This window comes from Mustela nivalis, assembly GCF_964662115.1.
Source record: "Mustela nivalis genome assembly, chromosome: 7".
Classification (NCBI taxonomy): Eukaryota; Metazoa; Chordata; class Mammalia; order Carnivora; family Mustelidae; genus Mustela; species Mustela nivalis.
This window is the reverse complement of record NC_139026.1, coordinates 84,906,983-84,926,668: the sequence shown is the minus strand read 5'-3', so window position 1 is coordinate 84,926,668 and position 19,686 is coordinate 84,906,983. Positions and strand designations below refer to the sequence as shown.

At 38.1% G+C, this 19,686-nt stretch overlaps 1 protein-coding gene across 3 annotated transcripts in view; it reads left to right on the top strand.

Moving 5' to 3' along the window:
- Positions 1-18,910, top strand: part of SLC38A4 (solute carrier family 38 member 4) — a 64,450-nt gene extending 45,540 nt beyond the window's left edge. For all 3 annotated transcript variants that reach the window (XM_082741069.1, XM_082741070.1, XM_082741068.1), the window contains exons 7-16: positions 2,749-2,830; positions 3,120-3,202; positions 3,303-3,361; positions 4,238-4,513; positions 4,626-4,705; positions 5,194-5,294; positions 7,008-7,132; positions 12,893-13,037; positions 14,414-14,511; positions 15,958-18,910. In XM_082741069.1, coding sequence (XP_082597195.1) covers positions 2,749-2,830; positions 3,120-3,202; positions 3,303-3,361; positions 4,238-4,513; positions 4,626-4,705; positions 5,194-5,294; positions 7,008-7,132; positions 12,893-13,037; positions 14,414-14,511; positions 15,958-16,059 — 1,151 coding nt within the window. In that variant the 3' untranslated portion in view covers positions 16,060-18,910. The remainder of the gene's footprint in view (positions 1-2,748; positions 2,831-3,119; positions 3,203-3,302; positions 3,362-4,237; positions 4,514-4,625; positions 4,706-5,193; positions 5,295-7,007; positions 7,133-12,892; positions 13,038-14,413; positions 14,512-15,957) is intronic.
- Positions 18,911-19,686: the final 776 nt, after the last annotated feature.

Genomic DNA, 19,686 nt, shown 5'->3' with positions numbered 1-19,686 from the left:
AATATTTCATCTCACAGGGTCATTGTGAGGGTGAAATCAGATAACATATAGCCCATAATAAGGGTTCAGTACACTCTTTCCTCCCTCGTTCTCGGATTCAATGTCTCTGGAGCCTTCCTGAATATTTTTTAAATGGGCATTTTTATGATTATAAGACAAATATATGCTAATTATGAAAAATTAAAACATTACATAAATATATTAATTATAAAGAAATGTTTATATAACTCACTCTTAGAAATAACTACTCCAAGGTTTTCCTTTATGCAAAATTTAATAAATATATTGTTACTGATAAAATTAAATCATCTTATAATACTGATTTGAAGCTTCATTTTTTTACTTGACAATATGCCTTGAATGTATTTGCATATTATTCTTTTAAATGGCTTTTGAATTTTCCATTGCGCAAATGTACCATAATGGGCTTACTGAATCCCTTATTGATGTTGGATTGTTTCCAATTTTTCACTATGACAAATAATTGCTGCAATAAATAAATTTGCACAGAGATCTTGCAAGGAAGTGACCCTTCTTAAATAAAATCATTGGAGTTATCTAGGATTTCTGGGATAAGGCAATTCTCTTAATAAGTTTTATCCAACTAAACCTGCTCCTACTAATGTATGGTTGGTAAGCAGCTAAATAAAGTCCAGGCATTTCTTAATGATTTGTATTTATTTCTTTTCATATCTGTGTATATTGAGACTATTTTGACAGCAATTCCCTGGATTGTTTTGGGGCCACAAGCCATCCCCCACCAAATAGATTGCTTTACATTTGGTTCAGATTTTCAGACTTTTCAAGACTTAAAACGTCAGGCATTTCATAAGATCACCTCATAGTTGATCTGGTTTACTTGTTTGGATAACTGAAATAACTGGGCAAGCACATATTTAGCCCTAAACCCAATGAGCTAAGGGGCAACAATACTGTCTTTTGCTCACAGTGTAGCTACCATTATGCTTCTAAATAATGACATAAACGATAAAATGGTCTCTCAGTCAAGATGCACACCCATGGAGGAAGTGTGGCTTTAAGGGAATAAAACAAAATTTCATCTACCATTCCTGAAAATGCTCTCACTTTGGTTATTCTATGTGATTAGTAGTTATATTAGCCTAAGGGAAATCACTTGTATTTCTGTATTTAGCAACTCCACATTTAGAATGTTTAATTTTCTCAATCCCCTGAAAAATTAACATTTACCACAGATGTTTCAACATTAGCAGAATAATGTTGACATTACCCAGACAGGTCTGGATCATTCTAAATTTTCAAAGACCAAACACATTAACAGTGGTGACATCACTGAAAGTCAGCAATTAACAGCTCTAAAATTGAAGGGTACCTCACTGAGCCAGTTAATCAGAAATATCTCCTCTGTTTGCGCTCTGTAAGATTTAGCTTTAGCCAAGGTCTTTGTAAAGATTAACCAAATAGTATTTACAGAAGACACATCAGGTATTGTAAAAATCATTTCATTTCACAATAGAGAAGAAACACTGGCCAGAAGTCAGGATCTTATATTTTGCTTGTGGTCTGTTGTTCTCAATCTGTGAGATCTTGGACATGTCAAGGAAGCTTTCAAACCTTTATATCCTCACCTGTGGAATGAAAATAACCTACACCTTGTTGTCTTACATGGCTTTTCAGCTGCTCAAATGGAGTAATCTGTAGGACTGACCAATGTAGGAAATCAATATCACCATTATTACTTTTGTTGGAGGTTAAAGAAATCCTTTGAAACTATTAATAGTACAATTTGCAACTTAACAAAATCTGCTTTCACATGTCTGTGAGCAAAAATTCACCAGAAAGGTGTATGATACACTTAGACATTGCAATGCAAAACTCATCAATCTTATTTTTAATTTAAATTAATAAAATGAAATTTATTTTTACTTTCTGGACCCTGTGTCAAATTAGCATTATATTTCATGGCATGGATGGACTTGGGAAAGAGATGTTGCCTCAAGCCCTACAACTTTAGGCAACATTATATGTTATGAGTATGTATACATATGCATTTTTCCAGGGAGAGGGTTTATAGATTATACCGACAGATTTTCAGAAGAGTACCTGATAACACATCATTCATCACATTTATCACATATCCTATCACTTATGTAGATGCTCAAGAACATTTACCATACTCTTTAATTTCTTATTAGGGAAAGGGAGACTGAGATATAGAGAAAGCAAATCCATTGACCAAGGTGGGAGAACCTATCATCACTTACATTCTTTGTCAATCCAGTCAGCCTCCAGTTGAGATGATCTGTCCTCTGAAGAGTGGGTGCCCCTCAGGGAGGTTACAGAGGACTAGACTAGCACCCCCTTGGGAACTTCCCTCTTTACTCTGGCCTAGGCCTTTTGTGGCCAGACCCCTGCCCAAATGATGGACACTAAAACAAGCACTCCGTATAGGCCATGATGACTTACAGCTAATTAGGGGGAAACTTTGAAAGAGCAATGTCACTGAAAACCTCAGAGCTGGATTAAAAACAGAATCACCATTGATACTGTTAGCAAAGGTCCATGTGCAAGAGTCGGAGGGCCAAATATCTATTTTGGAAAAGAACTTGGAAGCTGTACAAAACACACTGGGTGGCTTTTCTTTCTGTCTGGGGGATTAGGTGCTCATCTTACCAGAAGACTGAATGTCCCAAATGCCAGGACTTCTCACAACTTGCCTATGACTTTAGTGCTATGTACACCACTAAGCTGTCACGTTTTCCATTTTAGCGATGTCAAGCTACCTCTTTATCATTAAATATGAACTACCTGAAGTAATCAGAGCATTCATGGGACTTGAAGAAAATACTGGGTATGTCTTATGTCTTATGTTCTCTCTGTAACATCTGTTGACTCATTCTACTTGGTCTATTCTGATCCTGATTCTTCCTTCCTTCCTTTTTTTCTTTTTCTTTTTTTTTTTCTTTTAGAGAGATGGGGAGAGATGAGGGAGAGAGAATCTTAAGCAGGCTCACGGTCAGCATGGAGCCTGAAGCGGGGTTCAGTCTCACAATGTGGAGATCATGAGTCAAGTGTTGCACGTTTAACAAACTGAGCCACCCAGGTGCATCCTAATAGCCTTGCCACTCTTTCTCTTTCAGAGAATGGTACCTCAATGGCAACTACCTCGTCATATTTGTGTCTCTTGGAATCATTCTTCCACTTTCTCTTCTTAAAAATTTAGGTAAAGTCATTTTCAGTTTTTATTTTCATTTCATATTCTAATAGGTAATCCAATTGTAGATACAATATTCACCTTCCAGAATTTCTCTGCTAACTTTTAGGTTACCTTGGTTATACCAGTGGATTTTCTCTTACCTGCATGGTGTTTTTTGTCAGTGTGGTAAGTGATTTATTGACATGATCCCTGTAGGTCAGTGAAAATGAGACACCTAGTACCTAAATTAGTGTCCTCATTTTTCTCAAGCACTTAACTAGCATGAAATGCTTCTTGCATCACAAGCCATTTTCTTGTATTCTAAATTGGAATGAGGAAAGGGACAGTCATGAGTTTAAAAATAGTTGAGTTAGAATGCCAAGGCCATGGCTGGTAGTATGTTCAAAGCACACAGGATGTATATTTGGACAAAAGGAATCCTTCAAGCAGTAATGTGACAACTGACCATTTAGAAAGGTGAAGGAAGAAGTGAAGAGTCCCTTAAGAGAAATGAGTAGGCTATAGAATTACCCACATCTACATCAACCTGCCATTTTCTGCTGCACATTCCACCCATGAAAAGAGGGCAAACCCAGTGGAATTAAAGAAGAAATCCTTCTCCCCAGTGCCCCCACTCTGCACCAAAAGGGAGATTTTTTTTTTTCTTTTTATAATATCATGGATGCCAAGTTGTATACAGCATTTCCCTAAGAAAACAAAGGAGGAGAGGAGAATTTTTGATAACTCATTTTTATATTAGTTTGAAGAACTAAGAGAGAAGAAATCTAGTAAGGCAATGATCACCTTTCTCACAGAAGAATATTAATGACGCTTAGGATGGATTCATGCAAAATACGGTCCTGTTGACTCTCAGGAGCAACCATTGTTCCAACTCTTTCCTTAGAGCAGAAGCTGGAGGGAGTCTCCATTGTCCATTAGTCTAAAAGGAGTCCTCAGCAGAGACCCCTCACCTCTACCCCATAAGCCACATATATGGATTTTGTTTCATTATTTTCCTCAAAAGTCTGATTTTTTTTTTTTTCTTTTAATGCCTGGGCCTAGGTGATTTACAAGAAATTTCAAATACCCTGCCCTCTGCCTGTTCTGGATCACAATGTTGGAAACCTGACATTCAACAATACACTTCCAGTGCACGTGGTAATGCTGCCTAACAACTCCGAGAGTAGTGGGGTGAACTTCATGATGGATTATACCCACCAGAATCCTGCAGGGCTAGATGAGAACCAGGCCAAGGGTTCTCTTCATGGCAGTGGAGTAGAGTATGAAGCACACAGTGATGACAAGTGCCAACCCAAATACTTTGTATTCAACTCCCGGGTGAGTGATAAGCCTAATATTACAGCCAAATCTCTGTTTCATGAGGGGAGATGGTTTGGGATCATCCTCTGTGTTGGAAGGCTACATCGGCATTGTTATCTTTATTTTTCAGACAGCCTACGCGATTCCTATTCTAGCATTTGCTTTTGTGTGCCACCCCGAGGTCCTGCCCATCTACAGCGAACTTAAAGAGTAAGGCAGCCCTCATGTTAGCATGCTAATTTGTTTTGAAAATGTGCTCATATGTTCAAAGGTTTTTTATAAGGTCCTCAAGGTCATGATCTCGGGGTCGTGAGATGGAGCCCTGCATCGGGCTCTACCCTCGGCAGGGTGTCGGCTGGAGATTCTTTCCCTCCCTCTCTTTCTCCGCCTGCCCTGCTCGTGTTTTCTCTTTCTCTCTCTCTCTCCCAAATAAATACCTGTAAGATAGAAAGAAAGAAAGAAAGAAAGAAAGAAAGAAAGAAAGAAAGAAAGAAACAATGAGTAAAATGGAGACAAATCCTCAGCTCTCAAAGACAAATCGAAACAAGCTAGGTTTCCTGCACTAGAAATGTGGTTTTATAAAAGCAACACAAGCATACAGTCTTTCACTATTTTTTAAAAGTTTTAATTATGAAAAGAGATACTTCACAAGTTAAAAAACAAAACAAAACCCACAAAGCTTGGTGTTTCCTTTTCAGTCGGTCCCGGAGGAAGATGCAAACAGTGTCAAATATTTCCATCACGGGGATGCTTGTCATGTACCTGCTTGCTGCCCTCTTTGGTTACCTAACCTTCTATGGTAGGTCACCCTGTCAAAGTCATTCTCTTTGTGCAAATCCTAGTTGGGCTGATCTTTAACCTGGGTAGGTGTAATTCTTTTAACCGCCTTCTCCAAGCGGCATGATCTCTAGTACACATAATCATTTAACCGGCTATGTGAGTCTTGTCATTTGACCTAAGAAAATGGGACCTGAACCAGCCTAGTTAACAGGATACAACCACTTGTGAATTCATGCATATTTTATGAAAACCAGCCTTCATATTTAAATTATTTTCCCTAAGGGATAGATTGTATTTCTTTGACTTGACTCCCTAGGCCATCTCGAGCTAGAAACAATGATGGTGAGTCCAATTGTATATTGGAAAACTCTCTTGGTAGAATAACTAACTACCCAACAAGTGGTAGGAAAAGTACAAAGTCCTGGAGTTGGAATCTGCTTTTTGTTTACCAGGCAAGTGGAATCTGGAGGCTTGGAGCGTTTGGCAAGTTTTCTGGCTCATCTCATTCTCTTCTGTTATAGTGAATGGTTTCCCAAGAAAAGAAGACATGACAATTCCCAGCAATCTGGAAATGTACTACCAGAAACAAAGAAAAGCAACTATGGACACTTTAGATTATGTCTAAAAACAATTTCTCTATGGCATCTTAATGGACACAAAAGCCCTATAGATATATTTCAGGGATTCTAACATTGGCCTATTGTCATGAATCAGTGTTAGCAACATAAAACTATTTTTTACATAAACCTCTTTAACTTTTTAGTTTAGTTTTCTTTTTTCTGACTCAGTAAATCAAATTGATTGCAAGACAAATTGTGGAGGAAAAGACTGGGGAGGGGGTACCATTTACTTGTTTTTTTTTTTTTAATTCCATTTGACTAATATTCCACTATTAACCAAGCACTCACTTTGGATTGGACATGAGCTCTTTGTTAGATTGTGAATTTAAAAAATCAGATTAATACCAGGGAATCTATTTTTACCCCCCTCTGTCTGCTTTGGACGGGAGTAAGGAGAAAAAAAAAAATCAAACTACATCTGATTCTATAAACATCTCCACGTCATTTGTATCTGGAATTCTGAAAGAATACATTTTCTTGGTGGGTGACATCTTAATCTTAGATCAATATTAATTAGGAGACCCAGTAAAAATCATGCTAATTCATCCTTGCATGTTCCTTATACTGACTCTAATGAGTTTCATAAGACAAGCAAAAGCTTGAAACATCCCCAGAAGTCAGTGTATCCGTGTCATAACTGTTAAACTTAAAAAAAAAGTTAGAGTTCATTTGTCATAAGGTTTCCATACTAGGTTCAGAGAAGCTGCATCAAAGCTCATGGGCAGGTAGGAGTGGAGGCGGTGGCAGGATGTGAGGGACAGGCTGGTGGGGCTTGGCTCTTTCATCCCCTTCAACGGAGCACCTCAGCTTGTCACCTCTTTTGCGAGGTTTCTATGCAGTAGAGATAGACTTATTATGAAGCAAATGAGCTAGAGAGGCACCCTTCATAACTGGATTCTAGCTTCTGTTTTATAAACTTCAGGGTTCCCTTGTTCATTGAAGAAAGGTCACACAACTAATAAGCTCAGAGATATGATTAAAACAGAGGGGTCTAGATTCCCGTACCTGGGTTTGGTTTTTGTTTTTATACATTATACTGTCTTCCCTTTGCAAAATGTTACTGTTGGTATTGACAGCACCAAGCGAACCCATTCTCTTCTTCCTCTTTGTAGGAGAAGTTGAAGACGAATTACTACACGCTTATAGCAAAGTATACACATTCGACACCCCTCTCCTCATGGTACGCCTGGCAGTCCTTGTGGCGGTGACACTAACGGTGCCTATTGTTCTGTTCCCAGTAAGTACATGAAACTTTGGTGGAAGAATCCTGCTGAACCTCCTAGATTAGTACATATGTTCTGATTTGATGTGGATTTCATCAATTGCAATGCCTGAAGACGTCATTTTTATACAGCACTTTGGAACCATTTAAAATGGACAATTTAATATGTAAATACAACAAATATTTAGACGTTAAGCACTTATAAAATATTAGGAGGGGATCACCAAGTGTATTTCTTTATTTATTTTCCAGCTTTGTTGAGGTCAAAACTTATTATTAGTTTCAAATTCAAAAAACAGATCTGAGTTTCGATCTTATGGGTTAGTAGAAATGAGTAGGCGTTTGTAGAACTTATGAAAGTTGAAAGCCAAAACCACATTACTTTTCAATTCATTGCATTTTCACCAGTTCTGATGGTATTTAATTCCCCCCCTCCCCCAGTGGGTTCTGCTGCAGTAACATTCAAAGTCTCCTTCATTTGATTCCTTGAAGACCAATGAGAAGGGGAATCCTCTTAAGTAAATTACATGCTAGAAATAAATTTCTTGAAAAATAATTATATTACCAATCATACATCTTTTCTACAATCCCCCAAACTGATCCACGTCCTCTGTGAGACTCCTGCTGGAATTACCTCTTCTTGGCATTTGCCTTTGGCGTCACTTGTGAGATCACAGGGCAGGGCTGGTTGAAGAGATTTGGGCTGCATGAGTTAAAACCACCACCTATGGATAAACACGGGTCTGCATTCTCCTGCCAACTCTTCTCCTTTCATAAACACTGAATTTACTCATTCATTTTAGGGGGAAAAATAAGCGACCTAGTAACCAGCGCCATCCTGTACAGAATGTTCCATGTAGGGCCCAGCATATGAGAACTACTCCTCTAATGACACTGTGGTCACTTTAAATGCAGCCTGTGTGCTGAAATATTTTTTGACACATTCCTTTTTCATGAGTGCATGAAATCGGATCCTTATTGCCAGGAGGGCTAATATTTTACTCTTAAATAATATCTCGCCTCTCATGTGTCTGAAAGTATTTCCAATGACATGCATACAGCTTTAGCCTAAAATCAGCTCCATCAGGAGAACAAAGCAGAAGACAGCTGTAGACAGAAAGTATACCATAGGGTAAAATTTCTAAGCAAACAGTGACTGAGGAAATAATGTTGAAAGACCTTTTTGTGTGTAAAGATATCACCAACTAAGTTTTGGCACTCAGTAGGCACTCCCATCATTATTGAATCAAAGTAATGTATAAAAGAAATCTGTTATGTGCTTCTGTAAGTGCCCTAAATATAGCACTTTCATGTTGTGGTCTCAGGAGATTAATGGACTTGGCCATGGTCATGAAGCTAGTCAGTCACAGTTGACCAATGCAGTGCTCCCATCAGGACACTGATGGCTAGGGTTGAGATAATGGGAAGTGGAAGTCAGCCTTTCATATACTGATGGTCATTTCACCTCAACATTTGAAATCTAGATCTCTCCATAAAAGTTCTTTCTCTCATGACAGATAAGGCACTGGTATAAGTCTGACTATCAGGTACAGTAGTAGGTGGGAAACATCTCCCATGAGATGGCCCTTAGGATCAAAACAGACTATGAGAACCAAATTTTCAAAAAATAACTGTTATCCTTAAGTAAGAACTTTAACCCAACATTAACATTTATGAAATGCTTTGCACATAATTCTGTCTTTTTTTTGTTTTTAAGATTTTATTTATTTGACAGAGAATGATCACAAGTAGGCAGAGAGGCAGACAGAGAGAGAGAGAGAGAGAGGAGGAAGCAGGCCCCCGCCTAGCAGAGAGCCCGATGCGGGACTCAATCCCAGGACCCTGAGATCATGACCTGAGCCGAAGGCAGAGGCTTAACCCACTGAGCCACCCAGGCGCCCCCATAGTTCTGTCTTTGACCTTCCAATGTTACACTGAGATCATCTGTGTAAGTGCCCACCTTCTCCCCTGGGTTACAAGTCCTGGAGGTTAGGGATGTGCACAGTGACTGGCTCAGGAGCTCAGCAGTGGTTGCCAAGAAAAATGGTCTCCAAAGGAATCTTGCCTTTTCATATAAACTTCCTTTTCCAGCAAAAGCAGAGGCTGTTCCACTTGTTGACATTTGCCATAAACTTCATTTGGGTGAGGATCTGGGCTAAATGATCTAAGCCTCCATGGATATGATGGAGGGCATAAAAGTGAACATGGAGGGAAAAAAAAAAAAAGAAAGAAAGAAAGCCAGCCTCCTTGTCCCAGTTAAACCCACAAGGCTACTTTCAGACACTTTCCCCCTAAAGTGCAAGAAGTTGGTGGTGTATTTGTTCCTTGTGATTTACAGCCACGACTTTCAACATGTCAAATGCAGTTATGTGTGGCAGTGTTCTCCTGAGGGTTTCTTCAAATCATGAAACTCTTGACCAATAAGAAATTTATTTACTTTGCTTTGATATACCCACATACAAATCATAAAAACAAATAAAACCTAGTCTATTAGGATTAAAATCTCTCAATTTTAGGAACAATTTTATATTTTACTTCTTTCAACAAATGACAAGTGGGCTCTTTTTCTTCGGAGCCCAAGAAGAGACAACGGGGTGTTTCTGTACTTGGATGTTTGGATGGATTTTCCTTAGATTATTCCATTTATTATCTTAGTTTTCTCCAGTTAGGTCAGTTTTTTCCTTCTTAATTGAAGACCCATATTGAGTGCAAAAATGATTATCAAACAAATGAATAAATGAAGTGAATTGCTTTTTCACTAGTGTCCCAACCTTTCTGCTTCTCATGTTGGGGTGGTGGTGGTATGGGCAGGGCTGTCCATTATGGGACTGCACCTCCTTCACAAAGACTATGAACATCATTTTCAGCTTATACTTCCCTTTATGTTCTCAAGTTCACACATCACCATGAAAAACAGAAAACCAGATAATCCTAATGAGTTTATCAGGAACACAGACTCACATTCCATTTGCCACACCTTAAAAAAAAAAAAAAAAAGATCATATTTCAGATTCTCTAGCTACTTCTATTCTATTTTATGATAGTAAAATCTTTCTTTTCACAGTTGCTGCCTTCAGAACCCCTGTTAGAGATAGGCATAGAAATATGGTGACTATTGCTGTGAACTGGAATAGAGTCATGATCCACAGATATTTCCAACACCCTTATCCCAAGCAGTCTTAAAAGTGAAACTGTGATTCACTTCTAAACAATAGTCTTGATTTTTTTTTTTGAGAGTTCAGACCTAATACAGGTCTCCACTTTCTACTCTGCCTCTCAGTGGGTCCCCAGATTGGAATATGGCACCCCCTCACACACTCCCTATTCCAAATATGCTCTCTGGAAATAACAGATTTTTTTTTTTTTCCTAGAGCTTCCAAGTACCTTTCTAGAATCATTCTGGGTCAGAGGCCATGGCCGTTGCTAGGGACTTCCCTCCTCCCTCCACCCTGGCACCTGACCCACATTTCCAGGTTCTTATCAGTTTGTGTCAGTAGAGAAAAGGCGCTTAGATAAGTGGAACAACAGGCATTGCACTGTGGGTAAGAGGCCAGCCCCCCTTGCTCCTGAGGCTCCTGACCGTAGGTAAACAGACTGTGGAGGATGCATTGATCCAGGCTCACCTCTCAAGGCTGCATTTTAACATAGAAGGACCAGCAAGTTTCCTTCTATTCTTTTCCACCCCACCCCCCCCCCCACCAGATGCAACCTGCGACCACCCAGTGTGCCCTCTTATCCTTCTAGGAATGCACTGGCAGCTCCAAATACCTTCAGTTCTATTGGGGATTTTCTTCTTTCTTTGCCGTGAGAAGCCAGCTTTCCCCTTGTTCCAACCATGAATCCTGTAAGACTTCTGTACTCTTACATTATCAGTCCCCACCCTAGTCTTCCCGGGAGCCAAGAGACAGTAGGAAACCGAATTTACAGTCAGGGACCCTGTACCTACAGGTTTACCTGTAACCTATAGGTTTACCTCTAACTCAGCCTCTTAAGTAAATAGTATTATTTTAACAAAAGACAAAAAAAGCACATATGTATGACCTCTGCCTGAAAATAACCTGCATGCTACTTGTTCGTTCTGTATGTTTAGCATTCTGAGACAAATAAGTCCTGAAGCCATGTGGCTATACCATAGAAAGCTCATTTTTAAGCCTAATGAGACCAGTTTGGACAAGACTGAATAAGCACGAATTGTGGATCATAATGTAGAATTTATGGGCAGCTGGGGAAAATGTTCTCAAACCATTTGCTTTCTTCAGCCTACTTTTCAGAGCGAGTTTCATAATTTTCACTAATCCAATTTTTAAAATCCTTTACAAAGTCACTCTTAAACCGTTTCCAGAGACTATCTGGTCTGCCATTCTGGAAATGAAATTGCTTTTGAAACCTAAACAGATGGCTTTAATTTTTGGTGCAGTGGTATGAAAGGAATGTCCCATTAGACACTACAAGCAATTCGGCTGGAAGTTTTTGTCGTGCATGCATGTGTTTCTAAATGCATTTTACATTTTCTCTCTCAAATGAGATCCCATCTCTCCACCAGCAAGAGACTTCAGAAGAAACATTTTAAGTGAAAAATCAACCCCAGCATTTCTAAAAATGTGAAGTCCTAGCTTCACTGACGTGCTCACTTATTGAAAAGCCAATAGAATAATTCCCCTAAGTAAAAAGTGTCCTCTAAAAGATTCCAGCGATGAGTATTTTCTACTCTGTTGAGCTGTTCAAACATGCAGGGCATTCCCTCTAGCCAAAAGGATCTTTTTATCCGGGGTTACAGCACAGTAACTTAAAAGGCTGCTGCAAATGGAGTCTCTCTTGACCCCTCACCTACTTACTGTAGCCTCCAAAATAGGGCTGAAGTCAGTCAAGGCTCCTGAAGGGAGGGAAGGGATTTGTCCCATTCAGTTTAATTCAACGTGTATTGAGTGCCTGCTGTGTGCAAGACACCAAACTATAAACTTTGAAGAATGTTAAAATTATTAGGCCCTATTCTTTGCCTTGCATTTATAATCTATAATTGGGAAGGGGGGAGGCAGAAGGGAAAAATGAGAGAGGAGCAAATACAAAGAGTATCATATTTTTAAAAACATTGTGTGGCAAAAGTGTTAAATACAATGCCAAATTAAAAAGATTTGTAAAAATTCTATTGACGAGCAGTATATAAATCAATTCAGTGCCTGTGCTTAATACTTAATCCAGTCTAACAGATGCATTTAGAAATCGAAAAGGTTTTTACCGTGTCCCTAAATTCTATGCCTTACCTGTTATTTTATCTCTTTCTGAGATTTTTAAAAAAGATTTTATTTATTTATTTGAGAGAGAGAGAGCATGAGAGGGGAGAGGTCAGAGGGAGAAGCAGATTCCCTGTTGAGCAGGACATCTGATGTAGGACTTGATCCCAGGACTCCAAGATCATGACCTGAGATGAAAGCAGCTGCTTAAACAACTGAGCCACCCAGGTGCCCCATCTTTCTGAGATTTTTAAGAAAAAAGTCTGAAAGCTGAGGAAGTGAGCACAAGGAAAACACTCTCTCAAACAAATGTCAGCATCAAAGTTGCACAATAGTATCAATGGACTTAATAACCGACCTGTACACTTAAAAATGGGTAAGATGGCAAATATGTATATTTTACCACAATAATGAAATTTTGAAAGATAAATCAGCATCGGGATCATTTTAGGGAGAAAAAGAAAAGAAACACAGAAGATGCTTTAGAGGGACAAACATATTTGAAATTGTAGATGAAAATCAACTTTGGACTTTCTTTTTGCAGATTCGTACATCAGTGACCACACTCTTATTTCCCAAAAGACCCTTCAGTTGGATAAGACATTTCTTGATTGCAGCCATGCTTCTTGCACTGAATAATGTTTTGGTGATCCTTGTACCAACAATAAAATACATCTTTGGATTCATAGGTAAGTTTGAGAAAAGCTTTTATTTCATCAACTCAAGTTGATAGCTCCTTAAAGGGCAGACAGGGAGCTGGTGGATGGGAGTCAAGGATCCCTGGTCCCATCTTAGGCTTATGGGATGCCTATTAGCACAGCCAGTCTCCAGCTGGTCACCTTCCCTTCCTCTCAGGTGACTCGAAGTTATTCATAGGATGAGAAAAAAACTTTAGAGGCCATGTAATCCAGCTGCATTTTCTGAGAGATGAGGAAATGGAGCCCCATAAAAGTCAAGTCATATAAAGCTTCTCTACCCTCCCCCCCATCCAAAAGTTGAATGTTCCTAGGAAGCCTTTTGTAAGCCTAAAAGGTGTAAAGCAAAGAAGCAATTACTATTTGTTTATATGGAAAATTTTTTGAGCATCCCAGACCACCCTTCCACCCCCAAAATCACCTTCTTGGGCTTTTCTGATACCGGAGGAGACTATTGGTAACAAATGCAGAAAATAAATTGAGAGAAAACACAGATATTCAGACATAATTCAAAAGCTAAGGCAGCTTAATGTCGAGATGGAGGGTAGCTCCCAGGGAAGGAACCTGGTGATGCCACTCTCACTGCTCAGGGTACACTGCCTCTCTTCATGCTTGCTGCACAACAAAGTCTGAATGCTATTTTCATTTTTTGCCTTTTTTTCAGAAAGACAAAAATCCTCTTCAGGGTTCTTTCCATTAGCAAAAATGGGTACTAATGTAGGTCTTCCTGAAAACCAAAGGGGCGTAACGTGAACTTTCAAAATTGGGGAATACCTGTGACTTGCAGGAGATCCAGGCTTTGGATTTAGGTCTTAAAGCTGCATCAGACAGTAAGGAAGATAGATTTTACCTACAGGATGCTTTTTCAGCTCTGCGAGCATCAGCTGAGCATTGCCAGCGGTCTCCGGAAGTAGAGGAAGCTGGCCTTTCAAAGCATATTCTCTTAACTGGGTAGCCTATTAATTTAGTTTTCATCTCCTGATTCGAGGGATGATTCAAATTTTAAAGACAATATAAGATTTTTTAAAAATTAGGTGTAAACAACTTGAAGAGTTAGAAGTGGATGGGAAGGGTATGTGATGAGCTCAGCTTTCTTAGTATGTGTTTGCATTATCAATTTCCTTTGAATTTTAACAGGCAGCCTTTTATTGTTAATTGTATATTATGTGCACTTAGGATGCAACTGTGAGGTGAGGTATATTTAAAATTTTCTTGATAAACAGATCTTTGAATAAGCAACCAAGACAAGATGATGGTACCTTTAATGCTAAGATTAGGGTGGGGGTAGAGCTGGTTTCTTTGAAGTGCATGACCTTGGGTCTCTGCCTTGGCAATTAAGACATTGACCTGTCCTGTGCCTCTATCCCCAGGGGCTTCTTCTGCCACTATGCTGATCTTCATCCTTCCAGCAGTGTTTTATCTTAAACTTGTCAAGAAAGAACCCCTTAGGTCACCGCAAAAGGTTGGGGTAAGTAAGGCTTTCAATTTCCCCCATTTTTAAGTTGCTCTTCCACTACTTAAAGCAGAAAAAACACAATTCCAAAAAACGGATGAAGGAGAACCAAAAATCAGATGGGCTGGAACTCTAGTGGAGAGAATGGGGGGGGGGGTGAATTTCTGGTACTGAGATGCTTCCAGATCTTTTCCCTTCATATTAAGTATCTTGTGCTGAGTCCTTCCTACCTGTTGAACACTCATGGGGTTTTCCCACAGACATGCATGTGTACCAATTCCACCACCAAGACTGCAGCACTATCTATGGGAAATTATGTGGGAAGAAAATGGGCTCCCTGGTGGTGTTAGAAAATAATTTAAACATTTCAGTCATATCTGTTAGGTTTGTGAGGCCAAAAGAAAAGATGTTGCTCTGTTTCCCCCTCCATAGTACCTTGGTGTAGATAGAGATCCAGAACAGAATCATTCCTTTTCCAGTTAACCTTTTAAGATAGAAGATATAATTTTTTTAAACTAGAGCATATTTCTTTCCTAAAATGATGGTATAGAAACATGCCAGAAAGAATTGTTTTTCCAGTAATTAAATATTATCAATGACTATTTAATGAAGTCTTCCACGTAAGGCTTAAAACCAATGCCCCTTAGTGAGTTACGCTGAATTTTGCCCAAGAGCCATTCAACCCTCAGGACTGTTCAGGGACTTCACGACAATCTGGCATCAAAAACTCCTCTCATCAGCTTACCCCTGAATTCCTACCCTCTTTAGTCCATCTTCCTTGGACTTTTAGGGCAGTGTGAACTTGGCAGATTACTTGTCCTGTTTGTGACCCATTCTGAGTTTAACCAGATGTAAGAACGAGTGAAAGAGTCTCCTACATCCTTTCTAGTGAAAAAAAATTTTTTAACTGTTGCTTCCTTATATTTAAAATGAAGACATTGATTTAAATGGTAATATAGAAGACCTCTTCAAGCGTGTGTGTGTGTATATGTGTGTTCCCACACATACTTTGCCTTTTTTTTTAAAGGAATATGAAATTTGTTTTCAAATTTTTTTAGGGTTTTAGGGTTTTGTTCTTATTTGTTTGTTTTATAAAATTTAATCCTATCCTATATACTATGATACACCCATCTAGGACCTGCCCTTTTTCACCTAAAGTATTGTGAGCACCCCCAATGTCATTAAATCTTTTTCTGTCACTTGATTTTTAATGATTACAGGCTATTCTATCATTTCGATGTACCAAGTCAACCATTTCTCTGTTTTGAGGATTTGGGTTAAAGCTCACCCTCTTTCTCCAACTCAAGTTCTAAACTCACTGAGCCGCTAGGCACAGCCAACTGAGCTATAAGGATGAGACAAATCAATATGCAATAAGCCTTAGTTATAAACAACATACAAAGAGCAAGCTGTGCTAAAGATGGTTTCTGTGTGTCCTAACCAGTTCTCTCTGATCGACAGGCTTTAATTTTCCTTGTGCTTGGAATCATCTTCATGATTGGAAGCATGGCACTCATTATAATTGACTGGATTTACAATCCCCCAAATTCCAAGCATCACTAACCCAAGGAAAAAAATACTTTTTCCATTGGAAATGGCTGCAAATTATGCTGCAAAAGACATTGAGTTCTGTTGATTGGAATGTTATTCACAGGAAATAACAGGAAGATTCCAAAGATGTCTAGAGTAACATCACCAGGCACCTGAGGAAGAGAAAAAACATCGTTTTTGTCAAGAATGGCTGTTTATGTGTTTAAAACCTGTGGTGCATGTTGCTACCCATGTTCTCCTAGAGCAGTGTAAGAGGATGTATTTTTGCTGTTATGCAAGCAGAGTAAGGGTAGCTGCAGGTAATGGTCCTCAGATAATACCCACCCCCAAATTACCAAATACTTGTATTTTTGGAACATCAAACAGAAATGCCCAGGAGGCAAAGCTATCTAACTGTTTAATGCCTTTCTGCAATCCAACACCCAATATTCTGGGTTTACTGAATAACAGAGGCAGAAGGCAGGTCTTATAACTGTCCCTGTAAAGTACATGAATGATCAGACAGCAGGCTACACAACACGTTACTCTCAACAGTAAGGAATATCTTGCCCATTTTGTTCTTGACATTGAATTCGTAACTTCTTCATCCAATAGATTTTTGGTAAATGTTAAAACATCTTACTAAACACAGACATACCTTGTTTTATTCTGCTTGACTTTATTGTGTTCAGATACTGAGGGTTTGCGGGGGGGTTGTTTGTTTTTTAGGGAGGATTGTTGTTCTTTTTTTTTTTTTTAACAAATTGGTTTGCAGCAACCTTGCATGGAGCATCATTTTCCCAACGGCATCTGCTCCCTGTGTGTCTCTGTGTCACATTTTGGTAATTCTCACAGTATTTCAAACTTTTTCATTATTATGTTTGTGATGGTGATCTGTGATCAGTGATTAAGACTTGCTGAAAGCTCAGATATGGTTAGCATTTTTTAGCAATAAAATATTTTAATTAAGGTATGTGCTTTTTTTTAGACAGAATAGGTTTGCACACTTCATAGACTATAATGTAAACATAACTTTTGTAGGTACTGGGAAACCAAAAAAAAAAAAAAATCCATTTGACTTGCTTTCTTGTAATATTTGCGGTGGTCTGGAACCAAACCTGCAATGTCCGAGATATGCCTGCATGTCTTAGGACCTGTCCCAGTAAGGTATATACATGAATGATGAGACACCAGGCTAGAACACCTTATTATCCACACTAAAGGAATGTTTTGCCCATTCTTTTTGTGACATTGAATGAGTGCCTTCTTCGTTTGATATTTTTTTTTATAAACGTTAAAACATCTAATTAAACAGAGAGAGGGGCTTTATTTAAATGATAGAGCAACAACAAAAATAATTCTTATTGCTAAACTGCCTGATCTGGAAGCATTTGTTTTTCAATACTATTCCTAGTCCTCTTGTCATGCTTGTCATTGAACAATGCTCTCCCTCTCGTCTTCCATTGTCATCCAGAAGTTTTAGATAGACCACGATTCATGTGGACCTACATTACCCAGTATTGTTTGATACATTTTTATTTGATAAACATTCAGTGCAGGAAACTGTGATTGCTATATGTTTATGTATATAATCTTATTCCGTAGTCATCAGAATTTTAATGTATGGTACATTTGACTTTTATTTTTTACATGTGTAGTTTTCTCTCTTCACAGTCAAAATGTTTATACTATTGAGGGTGAGGGCAGGGAATTAAGTTGATGGGCTCAAAAAATCCATTTGTACGTATCTGTCTATTGGGGATTTTAAATTTGAAACCTAAGTTATACATAGTTCAGGAATGCTCGCCAATGTTTACAATAATAACACAATCATTCACAAGAAAATAAGTTCCTTGTTTGCAAGTAATTATCAGTGCTAAGGTTGTTCTTTTAACTGAGCATGTCTAAAATAGGATTTAGTTCATTTTGGCTTGCACAGGAGTCTGCTGACATTCATTTGTCATTTAACACAATGTTAAATGGCTCTCCATAAAAATAGGAGTGCTAACACTACAGAGAAATGCGAACTATTATTCTTGCTCACTTCTGCAACACACTTACATGAAATGGATTTAAAAACTAACACTCACTGCCTAGAATTTCTGGAGTTTGCCACCCTTTTTTCCCCCCAAGTCAGTAGCAAGAACATTTATTGTATATTTTTGTATTTTAGTAAAGCCAAATATGAAATACAAGTATCATAGCAGTATAATATTAAATCATATTTCAATAGTTGCTTTGGAATGTGCCTTAAGAAAATACACATTTGTTTTATGTATCATTTCTAGAGGCATAATACTGTCAAATGGTGCACTTTGTTATGGAAATTGAACATTACTAAAAACTATCATAATTTTATGTCATTATTATTGGAGAATACTTGCCAAATAGAATCTTTAAGATTGGTTTCCATTTATGTTCACCTAAAGAGTGTATCAAAATGGAAAGTGGGAAAAGATACCTTCTGAGTGTTAAAAAAAAGAAGTTTTAATCTGATTGTATTTAAATGTAAATATCAAAGATTAATTCAAAAAAATTGGGAAAGTATAAAATCTATATATATTTTGAATGCTTTACACCTTTTATATGACTAACTTGAAAATATCAACCTCTGCAATTACACAGATATTCAAGAGCAATACTAGAGTGCCAAATAATGAAGTACCATTTTTCTTCTCATGGCCATTTTCAAGATTAGAACTTACACAGACTGCAGGGCAGACTTACATATGCTATATTGTACTGGATAATTTAACCCCATTTATGAACAGATGAAAATTTTATTTTCTTATTTCATTTATAAGATGGTTCAATGTATTGGGAGGCTTTTTTTTTTTATTACAGAAAGTGTATATTGGTATAATAAATGAACTTTTCAAATGACCATGATTTGATTTTCTGTTGTTGAAGGCTTTAAATTATTTGTATATGAAAATCATTTTAAGTCTTTAAAAAGACTTAAGATGTATGGTCTTTTGTCTACTGGCATATGTTCCATTTTCATTGTACTCTTGACATGTAACTAACCTTTATAGCTGTCGAAGAAAAATAGTCACCATCTTCTTCTGGCAAAATACACAACTAATCCTCAATCACTTTCATTTAGGTCATCACATACCTACCTGTAGCATGGATGTGGGAAAATGTGGCTCTTTATGGTTAATTAGAGAGAATTCATTTGTGATGGAAAAAGAATAGAAGAAATATGAAAGTAGTCAAATAAAGACATGGAAGACATGGAAGAAGGAAAGCAACATGAGAGGATTGGGTCGAAACCAACAGGTGGTGGGACTCACAGGACCTGTGTGCTAAGTTGTGTGCTTGACTTTCTAAGAAAGTTCCAAATAGTTCTCCAAAGCCTTTCTTCCATTTTCATTTTCACCAAGAAGATATACGGGCTCCAGGTGTTTCACAGCTTTGCCAACGCCAGGCATTGTACTTTATAGCCTTTACAGTGGGTGGGAAATGGTTCCTTTTTTGTGATTTTCATTTCTGTTTCCCTGGTGACTAGTGTTGGAAATTTTCCATGTGTTTCATGGCCATTCAGGTTTCTTTTTGTGAAGAGTCTGTTCCAATCTTTCACCCATTTTAAGAATTAAGAGGTTGTTTGTCTTTTTATTGTGGATCTGTCAGTTCTTTATATATTCTGGACACACATCC